General features: G+C 40.1%; 2 protein-coding genes across 2 annotated transcripts in view; one reads left to right on the top strand and one right to left on the bottom strand.

Annotated features, from left to right (window-relative positions):
• Positions 1-8,947, top strand: part of Cpes (Ceramide phosphoethanolamine synthase) — a 63,199-nt gene extending 54,252 nt beyond the window's left edge. The window contains exons 5-7 of the mRNA XM_089255785.1: positions 1,555-1,677; positions 4,439-4,519; positions 7,594-8,947. Coding sequence (XP_089111911.1) covers positions 1,555-1,677; positions 4,439-4,519; positions 7,594-7,623 — 234 coding nt within the window. The 3' untranslated portion in view covers positions 7,624-8,947. The remainder of the gene's footprint in view (positions 1-1,554; positions 1,678-4,438; positions 4,520-7,593) is intronic.
• Positions 8,948-18,246: 9,299 nt separating this feature from the next.
• Positions 18,247-20,686, bottom strand: part of LOC149063622 (uncharacterized) — a 30,054-nt gene continuing 27,614 nt past the window's right edge. The window contains exon 6 of the mRNA XM_089255857.1: positions 18,247-19,560. Coding sequence (XP_089111983.1) covers positions 18,832-19,560 — 729 coding nt within the window. The 3' untranslated portion in view covers positions 18,247-18,831. The remainder of the gene's footprint in view (positions 19,561-20,686) is intronic.

Here is a 20,686-nt window from a genome sequence, read left to right as displayed (position 1 = left end):
GTGCTGACTTTTGATGACAAGGGGGAGGGGGGGGGGGGTTTGGATAATGCTTACGTCATCAACCACTCCTTGTGAAAATATGAGTTAGGATTCAGAGGAGCAGAGCTGATGACGAAATTTTGCTGACAAGGGGGGGAGGGGGTCGAAAATGGCTAAAAATGTGCTTACGTAATACTTGAACGGCCCCATACATACATATTGCATAAGGGACACTAATTACATCAGAAACATAGTTATATGATACTTACAAAAAAAATTTGAACATCTTTGGAAATTAATATCCGCCCAATCAAAATCGAAACAAGCGTTCAGAAAGGGGCTTCCGGGACAGCACGTTTATTGGCAAAAAAATTTGGAATGTCCCGGAACATATGATCAGCCCATGTAGGGGCCGTGGGGAATATGGTCACCTTACGTAGAGGGTCCCGATACATTTTTTGGACGTCAATTTATATCTTATTACAGCTTGATTGCTGAGATTAGTATATTCTAGATTGGATAAACTCAATTCCAGATTCTATCACATACAAGACAAAAATTACTCTTTGATTATTTATATAAGGACTATTACGGTTACGGACTGATTATCTGTGGATGATGCTATGATCACAATTTTTACTCCAGATTCTTTATTGTATATCGTCGTTTGTTATTTTCACAAAAATAAATTTCCGGATACGACCATCCCCCGGGAAAGCTTCGATATCTCTCTGAGATGGGAAGCGGGGTGTGTCCGGTCCTTCAATGGTCAAAAGGGGGGGGGGGCGGGGTCGCACTTCAAAAGGTTTGCGCACCACTGCACTACAAAGGCAACGAATATCCCAATCTTTCCTTAAAGCTGGTGTGCACTGAATGAATGAGATTGAATTTTGTTTTCATCTCTTCGTATTAGCCAGCTGTTGAAAAAGAAATCTTCGCATGATAGCGGAGAATGACATCATCCTCCGATTAGTTGCCATCTGGTGACAGTGTCAGCAATTGCTAGCTTTGGCCTGACCATCCGTGTACTGTCCCGTTTATTTCCAGATCACTTACATACCCCAAACACTTGAGTGACCCGCGGCACATTTGGAAATCAATTGATCTGGGGCACAGTTCTACATCACTAAAGAGGCTCGCGGCACTCTTACATCACTTAATCCATTTCCAGGTAATTTAAGTGTCGCGTGGTACATTTAAAGATCACCTAATTGACCTAGCACATTCCCAGGCCACTGAAGTGTCGCCGCGTGGTACATTTAAAGATCACCTAATTGACCGTAGCGCATTCCCAGGCCACTCAAGTGTCACGTGGTACATTTACAAATCAATTAAATGACCTGGGGGCACCTGCTAGATCACTTAAGAGGCTCGGACGCATTCTTATCTCAGTTAAGTGGCACGCGACACATTTCCAGATCAGTTAATTGACCCGCGGCACATTCCCAGACCACATGTGTCCCGCGACAAGTTTCCATGCTAATGAATTTTCCCGCACTTTTCAAAAAGTTGAACACCCTTACTATAGATCTGCTGAGCGAGTTTTAACTGATGAAATTTTACTTTTTATTCAAGGCAGCACAGACCGAAGTCATGAAGTCGGCGGTCACGTGGGTGCTGATGTGGTTTTGGAGAATATCCAACGCTCATACGCTTATCCAGCTGTTACTGTACGCAACTGGAATCGGAAAGATGTGGGTAAGTGGAGAAAAAAAAAACAGCTCATTTTTATCACAAAGCTCTATCTGACAAGAATGCCAAATACATACATACAAGGTGGGCATAAAATTAATGGGTCTATTCCTACAGTTTGCGATACGAAAATTTATGAAAATTCACTGCCACAACAGACAAAATGCCCAACGAAGTGGCCGAAAATCAATGTGGTAGGCTGAGAGATCAAAATAAACGCTAGACCAGGGTTGCACATTGCATAACCTTTTGAGTCCGCGGAGCAGATACGCGGTAATTCTGCCGCTCGGGAGCCAGGAACTTGTATCTATGTAGGGTGACCATACAACCGGTATTTTGCAGGACATTCCCGTAATTTTGGTTGTCGTCCCAACTTCCACCTAAAAATAATTTCCCCATTTTCAACGAGGCTTATTTTAATTTTTGAAATCAAGAATTGGGTTATTTTCATGACTCGTAAATTAAAATATTTGGCAATTTCTTTGGCTGTAATTGCCAACTTTACTTGTCTTAGACAATTTTTTGTTATAATTAGCCACTTCAACTGCCTCAGACAACTTTCTTTTTTTTATTGTAATTGACCACTTCACTTGCCTGAGACAATTTTTTACCTGCCTTTGAAAATTTTCTGGCTGTATAGCCAAAAAATGTCAAAGAAAAGTGTTTTTGACAAACTTTTTGGCTGTAAATGACAACTTCACTGGTATTCGGCGATTTTTCAGCGACAATTGGCAATATCTCGTATAGATCCCGATTTCTCATATTTTTATGAAGGAAATATGGTCAGACAAGGGTTTTTTTCAATCGTTTATTGATATTTACCTACCGGAACACCAAGTGCTGGATGGATTTTGACGGGCCAGATTTGGCCAGCAGATAAGAGGTTCAGCACCCCTGCCCCGAAGACGGACATGACCGAAATCGGGCACTTCATCCCACGGCAATGTGTCCAGAGAAGCGATATATTGTATATGATATGATAGTCAAGATCGACCTGTGATTTACGGGACAGCAAATTTTTTCCCATTTCATTCAGCTTTTGTGAGGGACCATTAGCCCCATCGCTTCCCTCTACACCCATGCCTGGCTGAAGACCATTTGGCAGTAATCTCTTCTAACAGAATAAATTCTTGGGAAGAATGCATATGAGAATCCGCGCTGCCATAAAACGCCTTCTATCGTTGTTTTTGAACATTTTACTAGCTGTGGAACCCTTTAGCGCATCCTTAGAGAAGGTTCTCCTGTTAGAACACATCCCTTAAATCCAAGCCGGTGCAACCCCAGGCCCGAGGATCAAATGTGATCCGCCAAGGGTTTCCATACAGCCCTCGAGAGTTTTCCTGGTAGGTAATATCAATTCACGATAAAAGTCTGGGCTAACCATATGTTATTCATCAAAATGCAGCAAATCGGATCCATACGATATGGGGTCATTCAAGTATTACGTCAGCATCGACGGGGGGGGGGGGGTGTTCGGATTTGCTGACTTTTGATGACAAGTGGGGAGGGGGGGGTTGAAGGTTGCTTACGTCATTAAAGACCCCTTTTTGAAGATATGAAATAATCTAAGCTGCTGACGAAGTTTTGCTGACAAGGGGGGGAGGAGGGGGTCAGTGTTTTGCTGATTTTTGCTGACATGGGGGGAGGGGGGGGTCAAAAACGGCTAAAAATCTGCTTACGTAATACTTGAATGGTCCCTATATCACAAATTATTGCTAAAATTTGTCAAGTAAAAGTAAAAAGGGTAATTACAGCCAAAACATTGTCGAATTCACGGAAGTTGTCAATTATAGCCGAAAAATTATAAAAGAAAGGCAAGTTGCTAATTATATATGTGGGAAAAAATTTTCTAAACAAAAATAATTCATGAAAAAATGCATATGTTGCTATAATTATTACGAAGTCATGTAAGGGTGGCTCTTGACACGCACGGGGTGACAAAACCGAATTGAAAGAGCAAAAAAAAGGTTCGTCGACCAAAAAAACGTAGTCGGGGGAACCAAAACTAGGTCCCACGGGGGAAGACATTTTTCGAGCCTCCCCTGGAGCCTTGAGTGTCATAATATAATTTATAAGTCATAAAAAAAATAATAATAATCTTAATTCTTGATTTTTAAAATTCAAGTAAAGCCTCGCTGGAAATGAGAGAAAAACGGGACACTTTACAGAGAAAAAAAGGGATAGCCGAAATTATGGAAATGTCCCGTAAAATCGTATGTGGTCATCCCATATATATAGAAGTTTCTGGCTCTCGACAGCAGTAGAAATGCAGAATATCTGTTACGCGGGCTGAACAAGATTGTGCAGTTGCACCCCTGCATCCGCCTCAGATAGTTTCCATACAAATTTTGACACGGAATGCTGCGAATTGCTCTGAATATGCCAGCTCTTCCCTTCACGCCTGAAAAATGTTCAGAATAGGCCAGCTTACTAAACGGCTTAAGAATATTCTCAATATTCCAGTCAGCTTATTTCACACCCACCCTGTATCGCTCAGGCAAGCTTATCCATATTAAGTCTCTGTCGTAGAAATAAATACTCATGTGCAAATATCCAGTGGCATCGGAGACCAGGGTGCGTAGGATGCTCGGGTACCCCCAGAAGCAATTCAGAAAATCAAAATCTTGTACATGAGGCTCAAACCGTACACCCAGCGTACTAAAACCTTTCCTACGCTCCAGCGAATCTTGTACGGTGGTGAATATTTATATGGGGTTTCTTCATTGTCATTTGGTTAATTTTGATTGTCTTTTTTTTTTTTGCGCAGGAGTTCCTACTATGGATACAGTACATAGGATTTGCTCAGATCTTGGTGCTATCTTTCTTCACTGAAATTCATATCTACACGGTAAGTGGTTTTCCGTGTGAATACGTCTTTAATTTTAGAAATCATAATAACGAGACAAGAATCTGACCGACAAGCTAGAGCCTATGGGTCGTGAACCGAACTTGCGTTGCAGGGGTGTGCGAGATTGGATTGTAAAATTCCACTTACAATCAAGAACTCTTGAGCTATGGGTGACGACCCAAACATGATTTGCAAGGGCTTCCGGGATGGATCGTACTATTTCACTTACAGGCAGGGATTCTTGAGCTGTTTGACACGACCCAAACTTGATTCGCAGGAGCTTCAGAGGTAGATCGTGTGAACGCACTTACAGCCAGGAGATTTTGAGTCGTAGGTCATCACCAAACTTAATTCACATGCGCTCTTGAGATGGATCATACAAATCCACTTACAACAAAGTATGCTTAAGCTATTTGTCATGACCTCAACTTGATTCGCAGGGTCTTGTGTACAGGGATTCTTGGGCTACGACACAAACTTGACTCGAGAGAAGGGTCATACAAATCACTTACAGCCAGGGATTGACCTATGAGTCTCAACATAATTTGATTTACACGCTTCCGAAATGGGTCGTGTAAATTCACTCACAGCCAGGTATTGTTAAGCTGCGTGCCACAACCTAAACTTGATTCACAGATAATTCTAAGAGGGTTCTTGTAAATTCACTTACAGCCAGGAACTTTTAAGCCATGGACCACACGACACAAACTTTATACGGAGGAGCTTCCAAGATGTGTTGTGTGAATCCACTTACACTTGATCCGCAGACTTCCTAGAGGTGACGAGTCTCACGAATTCATTTACAGTCCTATTATAAATGCACTATTATTGCGTCACTGGTTTCACTAATTCGTACAGTCTATGGGTCGCGAAGCACACCATGTTGTTGATTTTGGGTCACGACTGAAAAAGGTTAAGAACCTTTGTTCTAGAGCATACATGCTCAACCCATATCCCGCGGGCTAAATGTGGCCCTCTGATTCATCTGATGTGTCCCGCGATCTCAAACCAAATTTTGTAAAAAGGAAGTAAGCGCCAAATTTACAGATGACCTAAGTGACCCGCGGTGCAGTTAAAAATCTCAAAAAAGGTCTGTGGCACACTTCCAGATCACCAGCGGCATATTCACAAATCACTTGGGAGACCTGCAGCAAAAAATTTCGGCCCTCCAGCAAAAAAAACAAATACCATAAATAGTAGAAAAAGGTTTTCTGGCCGGCAAAATACAGACAAGGGGCTCTTAACCTTTTTTTTTCCCAGCCGTGACCCAAAATCAGCAACAAGACCGGCTTCGCGTCCCATGAAACTGTTTTTCAAAATTAGTAAAACCAGTGACGCAATAACGTACATTTATAACAGGACTGTAAGACTCTACGACTCATCTAGGAAGCTCCAGTGAATCAAGTTCGGGTCTTGACCAACATACCCCAAGAATCCCTGTTGTGAGTTTTGCCAACACCACCTGCAGAACAAGGCCTCCGCACGAAACTTGCGACGTCACTGAAGAAGGCCATTTCTACTATTGCCATTGGATATACTGCAAAAAGAAGGTAAAGATACCGCGTGCGTCGGCCTGCTATATCCAATGGTAATATGTGAAATGACTTTCTTAAGTGACGTCACAAGCTTCGTGCGGAGGCCTTGTTCTGTAGGTGTTGTTGGTTTCGCACGATGTCATGAACGCACCCAACACTCTCTCTCCCCTTCCCCATAGGGAAACCACACGCTTACACACATATGTAAATACATTAGAAGCAACACGTGAGTTTTTTCCCTCGCTAGGAATTCTACGATGCATTTTTGTACTGTGATACGTACAGAGAGTTGCGCAACATGTGCACACTTCTCTCACAATAGAAGTCACGCTTTTATGCATGTGCCTCTGAGCCAATGAAAACACTTGATGGATATCAGGCGCTTTCAACCAATAACAGGCTTTTCCACTGACTTGGTGTGGAAACACACGAGGTTTTTTGCGGCAAAGCTGCATTAAGAGTTAACTTTCAAGAGTTAAGCTGCATTAACTTTCAAGCGGCTTTGCTTTTTCGGCAGAGAGAGTGATCAGGGTTCATGGGGTAGTCGCGTTTCGAACTCTTTCGGAATGGGAAAAGCGCAAGCTTCGATGAAGCAAAATAAGTGAGTGATTAAAGTTATATTTTTTTGTGAGAGTGCCGGTATCTTAAAATATAATAACAATGTTGTTCAGTAGTGCGTTAATCGAAGTAGTATGATTGATGTGACATGGCTGTTTAGAAAACAAAATAAACTCATCGAAATGCTGTAAAAGAATAGTGTGTATCACGACTGGCAATAACATTTAATTTGAATATTCCTAAGAGTAAATGGTCCCACGAAAAATGGCACCGTTAGAATGACCCATCTCGGAAGCCCCAGTGAATCAAGTTTCAATCGTGACGCATAGATCAAGAACCCTTGCTGTAAGTAGTCGCACGACCCATCTCGGAAACTCCTGTGGATCAAGTTTGGGTCATGACCGATAGCTCAAGAAGCACTGGTGTAGACCGCAAATTAGAGTAATAAATTGCCCACTGGCAAAATGAATAATTCGCAGAACTGTGGACGGCTACGACAGAGATGAAAAAGCCAATACAGAGACGATATAACATTTGGCAAATCTAAAATTACGTAGCGGCTATATGAATAGGTCGAAATATTTCGCACGCCGGAAGCAAAATTCTCATGGGCCGGCACCGGTCCGTGAAACAGCTGTTGAAGAAAACTGTTCCAATGCATTTCCATATTTATTTCCGTATTTAGCGTTTTCCCAAGAACTATTATCGACTGGAACAACCTACCATCAAATATTGTAGATTGCACCACGATTTCCGAATTCTCTTGTACCATCAATCGTCACTTTCACCATATATAAATTCCGCATCCTGTTCTATAGGCCTCGGCCAATAAATATTGAATAAATAAATAAATATATATTTCATCTCGGACGAGATATCTCGACTTTGTAAGAGAAGCGGTTAAAATGTTTTTCCCAGTGTGTTCGGAACAACCTTGTATATTAAACCGCTAGTGATCTAAACCTCCATTTAATTTCACAGGTAAAGAATTACATCATCCAAGGAGAATGAAGCACTTCCGAGCACAGCTACCTATCAATCACTATGCAGGTTGGCAAGAATCAATCACTCGGCTCTTCATATTGACCGGCTACGGAATCGAATTTCCGATTGTTTCATCAAAGGAGTGGAATATTCCATCGATTATCATTTTACGGACATCGATTATCATCCGCAGATTGCGCTGAATTCACAGTAGGGCTCTGGAATGAGAATTCCTGCGTGCGTCGCCATATACATATGTACATAAATGTTATAATTGTACAGGGTGTCCCGTAAGTGCTAATGCGGCTTTCATCTCATCAACCGTCCATCGTAGAGGTATGTTTTCAACTGAAAGAAATGCTCAAAAGGCGTTCAAGAATTACCCTGCACCAATATTCAGAGTGAAAATACAGTGTGTGACAAAATGAAAAAAAAAAATCAGTTTTCATATATAGACACCCCAATGCTTAAAAAACCCAATTAGAACGAACAAAAGTTGTTGCCCTGTCTAAAATCCGGTCGCGATAGATGTGAAACTAAAGCCAATTAGGAGCTGGCTGTGCCGCGTCACAAAACTTGCGTTCGCTTGCGGAAATAGTCAAACCGCAAGTTTCGGGAAACTGACGGCTTAAGCGAAGTGTCGTCAGTTTCAAGTGCAATACGGCAAAAATTGTGCAACTGTGAAATAACATTTGTTAACAGGCGAATCGAAAGAGTAATAATTAGATTAAAATAGATTACAAGGGGGGGAAAAAGGAAAGAAAACTTAATTTTTTCCCTTGGGGAAATTTTTGTTTCCCTCATGAGACAACAACTTTCTAATTCATTGATCATTTTTGTCGCACCACGGTCATTTTCTGCACACAAGGGCTAATTAGACCGGCACCTACAACTTATTGCCGATTCCGAACGGCAGGCTTGTTTTTTATTTTCATCGAGGAGTTGGTGCGCTAACCCTTGGATGGGGGACTCCCTGCGGTAGCAATTTCTTCTGCGGTCACGTCATCGTTTTGTTTTGTACCCCTGTGTCAGGAAAGTTTTCTGACAAGGACGAACCGGGTGTCGAACTCGCGACACCTCTAAACATTCTTTGGTACTTTAGGCGAGTATCTTATCGAAATAGGATACCGCGCCCCGCTATTCATTGGAAGTTGGAGGGCAAGGGGACCGTATAAACATTTGGATTTTTTTAATATGTGACACACTATTTCCACTCTCAAAACTGATAAGTAATTTTTGAACGCATTTTGAGCATTGGAATCCTCTACAACGGACGGTTGATAGGATAAAGGCCGCATTAGCACTTACAGTACACTCTGTATATATGCGAGAATATATAATTATAATTGTGTTTCTAAGGACGGGATTACACTATAAAAGTTTGATAAAAGATCTTTTATGATGAAAAAATCGAACCGATAACCTCATTGGTTACATTCGAGCGATTGTACCCAATATGCTTCTTGGTGGTTGTTTTTTTCAAGTTTTGTAAAAGATATTTTGTAAAACTTTTATACTGTAATCCCCCTGCCCGAGACTATGTTTTATTTGATTTTGCACGTCTTACCTAATGTAACAAAATACTCAGTGCCTAAAACATGAGATATTTTAAAAAAAGTAAATATTGAAAAATGTATTGAATTTTTAAAAAAAAATAAATTAAATTAATTCCTTAAAATTGGATTTCGTGTTTTCTTTTGGACAAATATTACGTTTAGTTACAAAAAAGAATGCAAAAATTTGCAGGTTTTCTACTAATTAATTATCAATGTACTACTCCGCCAAATGATGGTTTGTTATGCTTCACTTGAGCTCGTGTACACTGTATTTCCAAAAGTGTTCTTTCTGGAGTTTAGCAATTTTTTTCGAATTTCTAGAAAAATACTGGGCAAATCGTTTTGAAATTTCGGTCACGTGAGTACATACATATGCATGTACTAACAATTTCCTGTGAAAATTCAGTCACGAGTGCATCTATAGGGGCCGACAAATAATTAAAATGGAGAAAAAGGTTTTTTATCAGCCCTGCATGATAAAAGAAACTGCAAATGATTTGCAACTTTCACAAAGTATTGTACCAACTTTGTACAATACGCGTGTGCATTTGCGTGAGAATAAGCACGTATATTCATGAAGGTATAATAGTTTTCTATATAAAAAACTTCGTTTCCATCCCATTTCTTTTGCTTATAACATGCGGAGTTTATTGAAATTCTCAGCAAAAAACTGGCACTTATACATGAGATACTACGAAAAGAAACTTAGAAACTACAATTCTTTATTCAATGAGATGAATACTTTTAGTAAAGAATTTTAAATCGAGCATGCGCAGAAAATATCTATTTTCATAATTTGGTTGTCAGGTATATAGTGCAACGCATATAAAAATTCCAGTTGAATGTCGAGAAAATTCAGAAAGATACACACGATATCGGAAACTGCAATTTAATTTACTGTCTGACAGGACCTCCATGATAAGGGTATAGGCACCTATCTGTAGGACCGGGTGTTGAGAACAATTATGAAAACCAATGGCAATCGGAAGGTTTTAATAAATAAACTTAATTTATTAAGTACGGACACAGAGAAATCTAGGTCTTCACATACACTTGTACTTTTTCACAAATTGGTATTTTGATTCTTTTCTGTCACATGGTTATGACGTCAAAATGAAGAAAATAAACGAAATACACGTGTGTGTGTGTCAAGCATTTCTCTTATGTAACAGCAGACACATTCACTCATATTCGCTCATTTGCATGAAGCTGTGTGTGAGAGCTTATTTTTCAAATAATCATACAACGTGAAATAATTGAAACACCAATTTGTGGAAAATCCCTCGTCACATGCAGGTACTCTCACGGCCGTGTTCACCGACAGAGTTTAAATCAAAATCGCAGTTTGAAGGATTAGAGAACGGCACGGATTGGTAAAAATCCTGAATTTAATCAATCCGTGTCGATCTCCAATCCTTTCACCTGCGATTATAGTTTAAACAGTGTCGCGGTGAATACGGTCGTTAGCCAGTTACGAATCATTTGCAATTTTTTACCATAGAGGGTTGATCAAAAACCTTTTTCTTCCTTTTAATTTTTTTGTCGGGCCCCCTAAATGCACTCGTGACTAAATTTTCACTGAAAATTGTAAATACAAGCATATGGGGTTCACGTGAATGAACAAAATGCCAAAACGGTTTGCCCAGTACTTTTCTAGAAAATGCCGAAACTCCAAAAAAGGGGCAGGCTTTTGGCAATATAATGTATAGTAGATATAATATGTAAGATTTCAAATAATTATGATTTGTGGTTCTTATTTTAGGCCGGGATTACACTATAAAAGTTCGATAAAAGTCCTTTCATAAAATTTGAAAAATGCAGTCAATAAGGTCACCGGTTGTAATTTCTAGAATGTGACCGATAACCTTATCGGTTGAATTTTTCAAGTTTTATAAAAAGACTTTTATCAAACTTTTATAGTGTAATACCAGCCACACAGAGGTTAAAATTGTGACTTTAATCAAACACCGCATTTAATCAGACATATATCCTTAGGTATGTAAACACTACCGAGACTGTGACCCTACCCCCATTTTCCATGTTGCTCATTACTCATATTGCACTACGTAACATGCTCATGCCCAGTCATGCCTTAACTCGAACAGAATGCTGATGATCCTCCCGGAAATCAATTTACTTTCAGCCATTCTATGTTTCTACCGTAACGATAATTATTCTCAGTTCTTGTTTTGCATACGACCCTTGATCTCACTCTATTGAGAGCCATTACTTCATTATCATGAATAAGAACATGAATACGATTATAATTTTTCTTATTTCAATAGTACAACCCATTCAAGCCATTAGATGTTTTCTTTTTTTTCTGATTCTCTCGGGATGTAACGGGGTCGTCAAATGCATGAAAAGGAAAATGATTTTTGTTAAGAACCCATCCCACTAATGTCGTTTTTCTTGCTTTCATTACCCATTATCTTCCTTTACGATTCAATATTGTGTGTGTGTGAACGTGACATCAGTTGTGCGTTTCCCAATTCTGAGCTCGATAATTGATCCGGATTCGGGTTATACCGATTATAACTTGCTCACCTGCGTTATAATCCGTTTGCACAACGCGGAAATGCGCAGTTGTTGCGGTTTTCGGTTTGAATTTAGGAATAATTCGGTTAAATTCCCATTCATTGCACATTCGTGGTCCAAATATTGCGTTTTCGTGTCTTTCAATATTAACGGAAAGTCTAAATTTGAAAATATTATAAACAAGGCCAGCGGGTTCTTACCTGTCAGAACAAGTCAAACTCGGTTATAACGGCATCAAAGGATTCCTCGAAATTTCCTCGTTGTTCGCACCTGAACCGAAACCGACAATAAAAATTAACAGAAACACTGATTGAAAATATCCTTTAAAAATAATTAGTTTATTAATTAATTTGAGTCGATATCTTTACTAGGATTATTTGAGTTAGGTACAAATAATTAAAAACCTTTTTAAAAACGTCGGAAATGGAGGAGAATAATTATCTCGAGGATGACGTTTTCAGACCTTTTTTGAAGAAAAATATTGATTTTAAAAATTTTAAAAACCAAAATCAAACAATTTAAAAAAAGAGCAGTTTACAATTAACCTACAGTGAAAAAATACGTACAGGTTGATTCTATTAGTCCTTTGATCCTAGGGCATACCTCCAATTAGAAAAATTATCCAACTAACGTGTCATAACTCGGTTACGTCATTTATGTTGCAAGAGTTTATTGAACTTTTTTTTACGGACAGTGCTGAATGAATGAAGGAACGCCAGGGTCTCTGCCACCAGACTTATCCCGTTGCCGAGATCTCTTCCATCCCAGCTTCGTGGCAGAGTCTGGAACAGAGTGAGCGTGAACCTAACAGTCTGTGTGTGTAGCCAGAGTTGTGTCTGATATTTCAGTGCTGCCATCTATACTTCAAATTGTGAGTGAAGTGTAATGATTGAATATTTGTAACGTCGTAGGCCTGTTGCTCTCTGTGGCGAGACTTTTTAACGGGGAGATCGGCTCGCATTCACGCCCTGAAGTTGGGATTACGAACAGTGCTAAAAACCCAACTAGAAAGCCATTGCTATGTTTCTCCTGAGGCCAACACAAAAATAAATTCACAAGTGCAATATTCGCTGAAATATTTTAATTCAAAAGTCGGGAAAAAAACAACGTAAATGGGAAAGAAAAATGATCCCGTTATTTTTTGCTGTTCTTTTCAAACTTTCATCCGATTATTGATATCAGATATTGATATGAATATTGCACTTGGAAACGTGGAATTTATTTTTTTTTGGCCTCAAAAGAGACAGGACAAGAACTTTCGGATTGGGTTTTTGACGACAGGATGCCTGTATAAAAAGTGTTGTTCCCCCCCCCCCCTTTTTAATAGCTATACAACGCCTTGAAACATTTCTGTTTCGGTTGGAAAACAGGAATTGTTTATTATTGTTGTGTATTGTGGGTGTAGTGGTACCATCTGTTGCAAATATATGTAAGGAGCACGGCCAAAGATGCGTGCGCATGTGTCCTCGTGTCCAAGTTTAGGAATTTCTGGACCATCCCCTTTATGCTTGTAAAAGGATATCCGAGAGAAACTGACGTCTAGCGTTAGCGATTACTATAAGTGTGCGAGCACATGCGCATTAGAGACAAATAGATGTTCGAAAACTGATATATTTAATCATGAACGGCTAGCAGCAACTGTTGAGCAGTTGGTACGACTACGGCACAGACTCGAAAATAAACGAAAGCTTCATGGCTCGAAATCCTATTTCCCCCTCCTCCTTTAGCGATACGGGCGGTATTCGAACCATGAACCTTTCGATTCCGCGTCGCGGTACCAACTGTTCAATTCTTTTGCTAGCCAATCGCAATCAAATATATCAATTTCCGAACATCTATTTGTTTCTATGCTTCCAAGAATACGAAAAACTACAGTTCATAGTGGAGACAAGAAATTTTGGCCTTGTTTTCTAAAACTCCAGTCAAAATCACTCTCCGTCACCCAGATAACTCCGGAACCATGATCCGACTCAGAAGAAGTTTCCCAGTTAGGAGTCGTGCTACATCCGACCATAAACTCAGCAAGGTCGACTGAGCTCTCCTCCTGCAAATAATCATCAAGAAAACTCTCCTCGACTCCATCCATGAACGTGCTGTTGAGCACGTCTTCTCTGGTCCAAGGAACGGGAGAGTGATCTAGGTGATTATTCGAAAGGCCGTCGGAGTCCTCTGCATTACCGATCAAGACAGTGTCCATGGTCGAAAAGGCAGAGCACTGAACGATGGTCCTCTCCAGGGAAGGCTCGATAGCACTCTCGCCCTCCACTGTACCTTGCCCACTAACGTAACCATCTCCGAAGTAGAACGGGGTGTCCATGCGTTGATAGGTATACGAAGCATCAAGGTCAAGTGGAGGCTCGATCTCCTTGAAGGGACTTGCACCAATGCCTGGCACGAATGCGAGAGGCACTGGCTTCTCCCATTGACGGCGGCGGCGAGGCTTAGGGACGGTCACAGACACAGCGTCTGAATTGGCCCTTCGCCATAGCCCCCAGAAGCACAAGGCAGCGACGAAAGCGACAAAACCAACGACGAACATCATTAAAACGAATGCACCGAAAAAACGTGATACACAAATTAAAATAGCCGGATAAACCGAGAACGCGAAACATGTCAGAACGCCCTTATATACCCTCCGGAGAGGAAAACTGCGGGAAAATTCGCAGAATAATTCAAAGAATTCTCGGAATAATTCCAAACTGAAATCATCAGTTTTCGTTGAATCTGATTCGATTAAAATATTGATTCAAATATTTTTAAACGTGGCCATTTATCCAAAATGTTCCGTATTCATCATTATAAGAGACATCTAATCGGCTTTTTAAAAAATCAAATTAATTCACATACTTTTAGTAGAAATTTTAATTGAATTGATCGAATCTATTAACTCAACTAAAATTTTTAAATGTAATTAACAATTGATCGATTAACCGACCCGATTAATCGATTGATCGGACCAGCCTACTCCGAAGTAAAAAAGTGGTGATCTTTGATAGATTTCAATTCCATTCAGATTCCACTTCATATGGTAATGCAACAATTGGAATTTTTATTTTTTTTTACAAGTCGAAAATATCCACATTTTGGCATGGTGATGTTAATTTAACTTGGTTAATATTGCAGTTATTATAATAAGAAATAGAAGCAGTATATTGAGTCAGGGCAACTAATATTTTAGTCAGTTTTTTAGACCATTAATATTGTAGCTGTTATTTTTGTTCTATTTTTTTTATAAATGCTTTTGAATTGCCTAATTCAGGCATTTTAGTACTACTTTGTCTGATTATTTTGATCATTTTAGTGCCTTAACTTTCTGGTTCTACTAGAAATTCAACCTACTGTTCAGAGATAATTGGCGATTGCTAGGATTTTGTGTCTAGCAATATTTATGATTTTATTTTCATTTATAGAGAATCTACTTTTTGATCTGTCCGTTTACGATGTTCGTGAAGAATTTGGATCTGTTCGGAAATTTGTCTTTAATAGTCGTTCTCCAAGACTGGCAGATATGATATTTCTTTTGGCGACTATCCACAGCAGTGTGCTAAAGTAAACTCCAGCCAAGAACGGGTCTGATATGCGGACAGGAAACAACCACCATTTGCAAACTGCAATTCGAAGATTTGAACGTAGTCGTATTCGTTACCCGATTCGAAATTTTAACAATGGAAAAAGTCCATTTCATACGCCCCCATCCCCGAAAAAAAAAAAAAATCGTAACATGCGTGGATTTTCGCCATCGCGTCAAATCTTGAGGAAAAGCCAAACAACCAAATCGTCCAATCGATGGAATGAATGACTGTACTTTGTATTTCGCAATGTTCTCATTTTCACGTGATTTTGATTTGAGGGAAACAATTTAATATCTATTGGGTTGATAGATTGATTACTATATAGAACATGATAATCGTAAAGATGTCCAACAATTTTCATGATTTTATTTCATGAAAAATCCCTCCTTTTTTGTTTAACCGCTGTGCTGGTTGAGTGGTTATAGTGACGGACTCGCGATGCGAGGATCCACCCCACAGTGGTGGTCGGCTGAAGTTGGTTTTCTGTGGTTCCCAACTTCAAGGCGCAAATGCGAGCCGATCTCCCCGTTAAAAAGTCTCGCTACAGAGAGCAACAGTCCTACAACGATAAATCATTCAATCATAACACTTCACTCATAGTTAGAAAAACTAGTGGCAGATGGCAGCACTACACATAACAAGCATTACAGAGAAACAATAAAACTTCACGTCAGGTTTCACTACACGTACACGCACATTCCCGCATGTACCGATTCGTTGGGGGTTCCACGGGTCGCATGTGTGGTGTAGTAGTAGTAGTAGGTAGGGCCTCCAAAAAATGGCTCGGGGATCCATGATGTTCATAAGTCAGCCACCTCGTTGGGCAATTTGCCTGTTGTGGCGTTGTATTTGTATAAAAGAGATTTCAAAATATTTGTTTGTTTACTCGTTTTGTAGGATTAGGATTCGTGTGGAAATCTCTCCAATTCTCATTCTTCAAGAATGTCAGGTATGATACCACTTTTGGCGACTACCTACGGCAGTGTGTCGCGATAGAAGATAGATAGTGCCACACATATACACTTAAGATTAATTTTATATTACATGGTTAATCATAACGTTTTTTTTTACAAACCAAATTAAAAGTGCTCAATACGTCCACCTTGAGATGCACGACATATGTCTATACGGAAGTCGAATTCGTCCGAAACTTTTACGAGCATGTTTGCGTCCACTGCGAGTGCATTTCTGTGGGCTACGTGCGAAACTCTGTCGGATGCGCTCCACATTTTCGTCTGACATGCGGGGATGGTCAGGGGATTTCACTTTGCATAGACAACCCGCAGTGCCGTCTTAAGAGCATCATGGGCACCGGGCAAAATGATTTTTCTCAGGCCCTTACGTGGAAAGTTCTCTAAAAACTCTACTACTTCTCGTTTTTCTGAGGCCCTAGCCGTGCCCGGGTGAGCCCATGCGTTAAGATGGCCCTGACAACTCGTGTCTCGGAATTGCTTATACCATCGCCTAATGCTCTGAGCGGTAGGAAGTTCAATACCAGGGTATTGTCGACGAAAAGCACGATGAATAGTTGTTACAGACTGACACTTCGCGAAGCTTAGAGCAAAACGATTTCTGTTGTGCAGTCGCCACCTTGATAAACACTGAAGTGGTGGCAGAAAAAAGAGCGTTAGCGCTACTTGTCGGCAACTGCATGAAACTCGAGATTTCCCTCTTTCTACCTATACATTATATATATATATATTTGATTAACAACTGAAAAGTTATGATTTTTTTAAATAGGATGATTCTATTTTTGAAACACCCTGTATGCTAGGGTGGTGTTTATTATTACATGTACAAAATTATTTAGCATAGTAAAAGTTGGAAGCCATGTTAAAAGTTGGAAGGAATGGTGAAAATATTCATGCCATAACGAAGCAGTTGAAAGATTCATCCTCACCTAGTGTCGGAAAGTGTGTGTGGAGAAAGAAGAGACACCGCTTCATATTGAATAGGATAAAATCAAGAAGCCATAATCGAACATTTTAATACCAAAAAATATGTAAATCTTCAAGTTCAATTTTTATAAGTTTTATGATTTATTGCTTTGATTTTTAAATTTATACTTCATGTACTATTATAAAATTATTATTATTATTTATAAGTTCATACTTTAACACCTGAATACTCTGCGAAATTTATAAACATTTTTCATTAGTTTCCAATTTTTGATACATTTTCATGAAAATGCCAATTTTTAACTATTTTTGGGGCACCGGAATGGATTTCAATAAAAAAAGTATGCAAACGATTACAAATACAACACCACAACAGGCAAAATGCCCAGCGAGGTGGCTGAGGAAAAGATGCCCATAACAAATATGGATGTCATATATTTCAAAAATACAGCAACCCAATTAAAAATGCAATTAACAAAAATTATAAACAATATATACACGTGATAAAATAATATACAATGCCCATAAAGAATACTTATGGTTGTCTTATTCTAAGTATGGACAGAGCTTCTCGATGTACTCCAACATGTTTATCGTATTTCTTTTTGAACGTGTCAATTGTGTTACAATTTACCACCTCCGGGGGTAAGCTATTCTAATTATTAACAACCCTATTAGAGAAAAATTCCCTGCGACACCATAACCTTGCATTGTCCCTCATCAATCGATACTGGTATCCCCTTGTAAAAGTAGTCGATTGACGGTGTACTAAAAGTTCATGGTCCATCCTATCCTATACACCCAAGACAGAACTTTCCCAACCCATGCCAAAAGTGATTTCGAAAAAAGAAATTTTTCCTATACTTTTCGATCCACCCCACTGTATTACTCAAGCAGTGCCGTCTTAACGCATGGGCTCACCCGGGCGCCTCCGGAAAATGATAAGTAGTAGAATTTTTCGAGAATTTGCTTGTTAGGACCTCAGAAAAATCATTTGGCCCGGGGGCCCATAATGTTCTTAAGACGGCCCTGTACTCAAGTTGGAAAAAAATGAAATACGAAAGCAAATGACACACACACAAGTAATTCAATATAATTTGTTTTATTAAAACTCTTCAAAAGAACAAAAATAACATAAAAGTTTCTTCTCTTTTTTTTTAAAACCGATGATAAAAATGATGGTGAGCGCAAAACTGTAGTTTCTCCGAATGATACCGAAATCTTCGATAATATTCCGAAGCAAAACATAAAGTGATTATGTTCCGATAGATTTCGATTTCATTCAGATTCGACACCAGATGGCCAAACACCAACTGCAATTTGCTATTTCTGTAGGTTGGAAAATATCGAAATTTCTTCTGCTAATGGATTTCATACTCACAATCGATGTTGGTTGGCGAACCCGTTTCGTGATATACACATCCATGATAAATACTTAATTAAACTTTCCATCGAGGGCCGATGCTCAGCAGATAGTGTGGTTACGGATCGGCAATCAATCTTTCTTAGCACGTCGATAGGTGGAGTCAATTTCAGTGACTAAATTCAAGTCTTCGGAGGAGGAAAGGAACACACATAAAACGCACAACATGTTGAAAATAAATGTTTCTCCACATTGGTTGGTCCATCTGAGAGTAAAACACTGTCTCGAGAATAAGGAAAATGTGTCGTTTAATAGTCTTCGTCGTACTGAACACCTGCAGCTTGGTTAGATGCGTACGTCGGATATTGTTGTCTCGCTGGTAGCGCGCCAGATCTGGCACTGACGGGCCTGTATTGCCTCGGTGCAGCGTACCCGGAGGTGCTTCTGGGCGAACCCGCGTACCTCCTGGTCTCCGGTTGGTATGCGTCATCCTCGTCGTCTTCAACCGGTACGGAATGAGGCGGTGGTTCCACCCTTGCCGGTGGAGAATGGCGGTATCCGTGAGGTGACTCGGAAGGGTAGGACTGAGACGGCCTGGACGGTCTAGGAGATCCACGAGACGGTGCGCTACCCGCAGATGGGCTGTAACCGGCGACGGGCTGTGCCGGGACGCTGTAAGATGGTGGCTGCTGGGATGGTGGTGGCGGTGGAGGAGGAGCTAGCTGTCTCGGTTGTTGTTGTTGTTGCGGTGCTTGTTGCCTTGGGATCGGGGCGGGATAGGATTGAACCCGTGTTCGCGGTCTGCTGCTGTAGCTTGGCGGCGCCTGCTGCGGTGGTGGTGTCTGAGGCCTGCTGTAGCTGGGCGGTGCCTGTTGTGGTGGTGGTGATTGTGGCCTGCTGTAGCTTGGTGGTTGCTGTTGTGGAGGTGCTTGCGGCCTGCTTTGGGGATCACCAAGAGGGTCGCCAACTACGTAACCGTCTGGGTAATAACGTTGGGCATATCGGGCGGTGTTGTTCGGTCCATCGTAGTCAAGAGGCTGGAACATAAATAATCGTAATTAGTTGTTTCAGATTTTTAAGCACAATATATATTCGGTAAGTTGAATAAACACTCGGATAAGGCAAATTTCGAGTTGAGTTTTCAGAACGTAATCAAACAATGTCCATCCATAACCGAATCCTTCGATATTTCACTCTTCCAGGACGAAAAAAAAAATCCGTAACCTATTTTATGGCACATAACTGTGCAATCTGTAGGATGAAATTTTTGAATCTGGGCTCACTTTTGTTGTGCTGGACTGAGGTTAGCCATGGAAATAAGACGGTTGAGTGTTTTAGCATGAGCATGCTTAATGGCTATCTTTACACGTGAGTGAATATTTTCCTCTCTGTGAGAGACGACAGCCTGTATCAGAATGATGAAGGCATGTTCCAGAATTGCGATGCCATAATAAATTTCTCTCAAATTTTGCAAGATTGGTTGAAAGCTCGGATTTTCATTCAATTACTTTGGTTGTCGCTCACCAAGTCCTACCCTCAATCCAACGATGAGCCTATGTAGCTTGTTAGAGGGGGGGGGGGTCTTTTAGGAGATAGTCAGAGTTGTATTTGACTGGATTCATCAAGGACCATAGGGAAATATTTATGCATACCTGGCTATAAATCAGTCAAATATTGAGTATGTCGGCTTTTTGTTTTGGCCAGGCAATGTAATGTTTATAGTACAGATACTGTATTAGATACTTAATGTGTTTCATAACGGACTCTATAATAACATTGAAATGATGACTCCACTTGTAAATAGTGATAGAAAGGAAAAAAAAAATCATATTCTTGATGGCCAGGACCGGAATTTTAAATACACCATTTGCAAAATTAATTACAATTTTAACGTACAGGTAATACCACAGTTGTTTTATTTTACTACTACTTTCTATGGGACCATTTGAAAGTCATTATTTGCAGCAAGAGTCCTCAAACGGTGTATCAGCGTGAACAGTTCAGCTGTAAGGCGTACGTATCCACTGAATTAAAAATAAGCTTGCAAGAGCGTGGCTTCAAACTCAATTCTTCAAATTTATCATGTTATTGCTAGGCAAGGTGACCATTTCAATTCAATTGTAATGTAGTTTGACTCACGTTTGCGAATTTCAATGCGACCCC

Source organism: Pholcus phalangioides, unplaced genomic scaffold (genome assembly GCF_987345545.1).
Source record: "Pholcus phalangioides strain wild (caught in Gottingen) unplaced genomic scaffold, Ppha-v1.0 ptg000172l_1, whole genome shotgun sequence".
Taxonomy (NCBI): domain Eukaryota; kingdom Metazoa; phylum Arthropoda; class Arachnida; order Araneae; family Pholcidae; genus Pholcus; species Pholcus phalangioides.
This window is presented reverse-complemented; position numbering and strand designations above follow the sequence as displayed.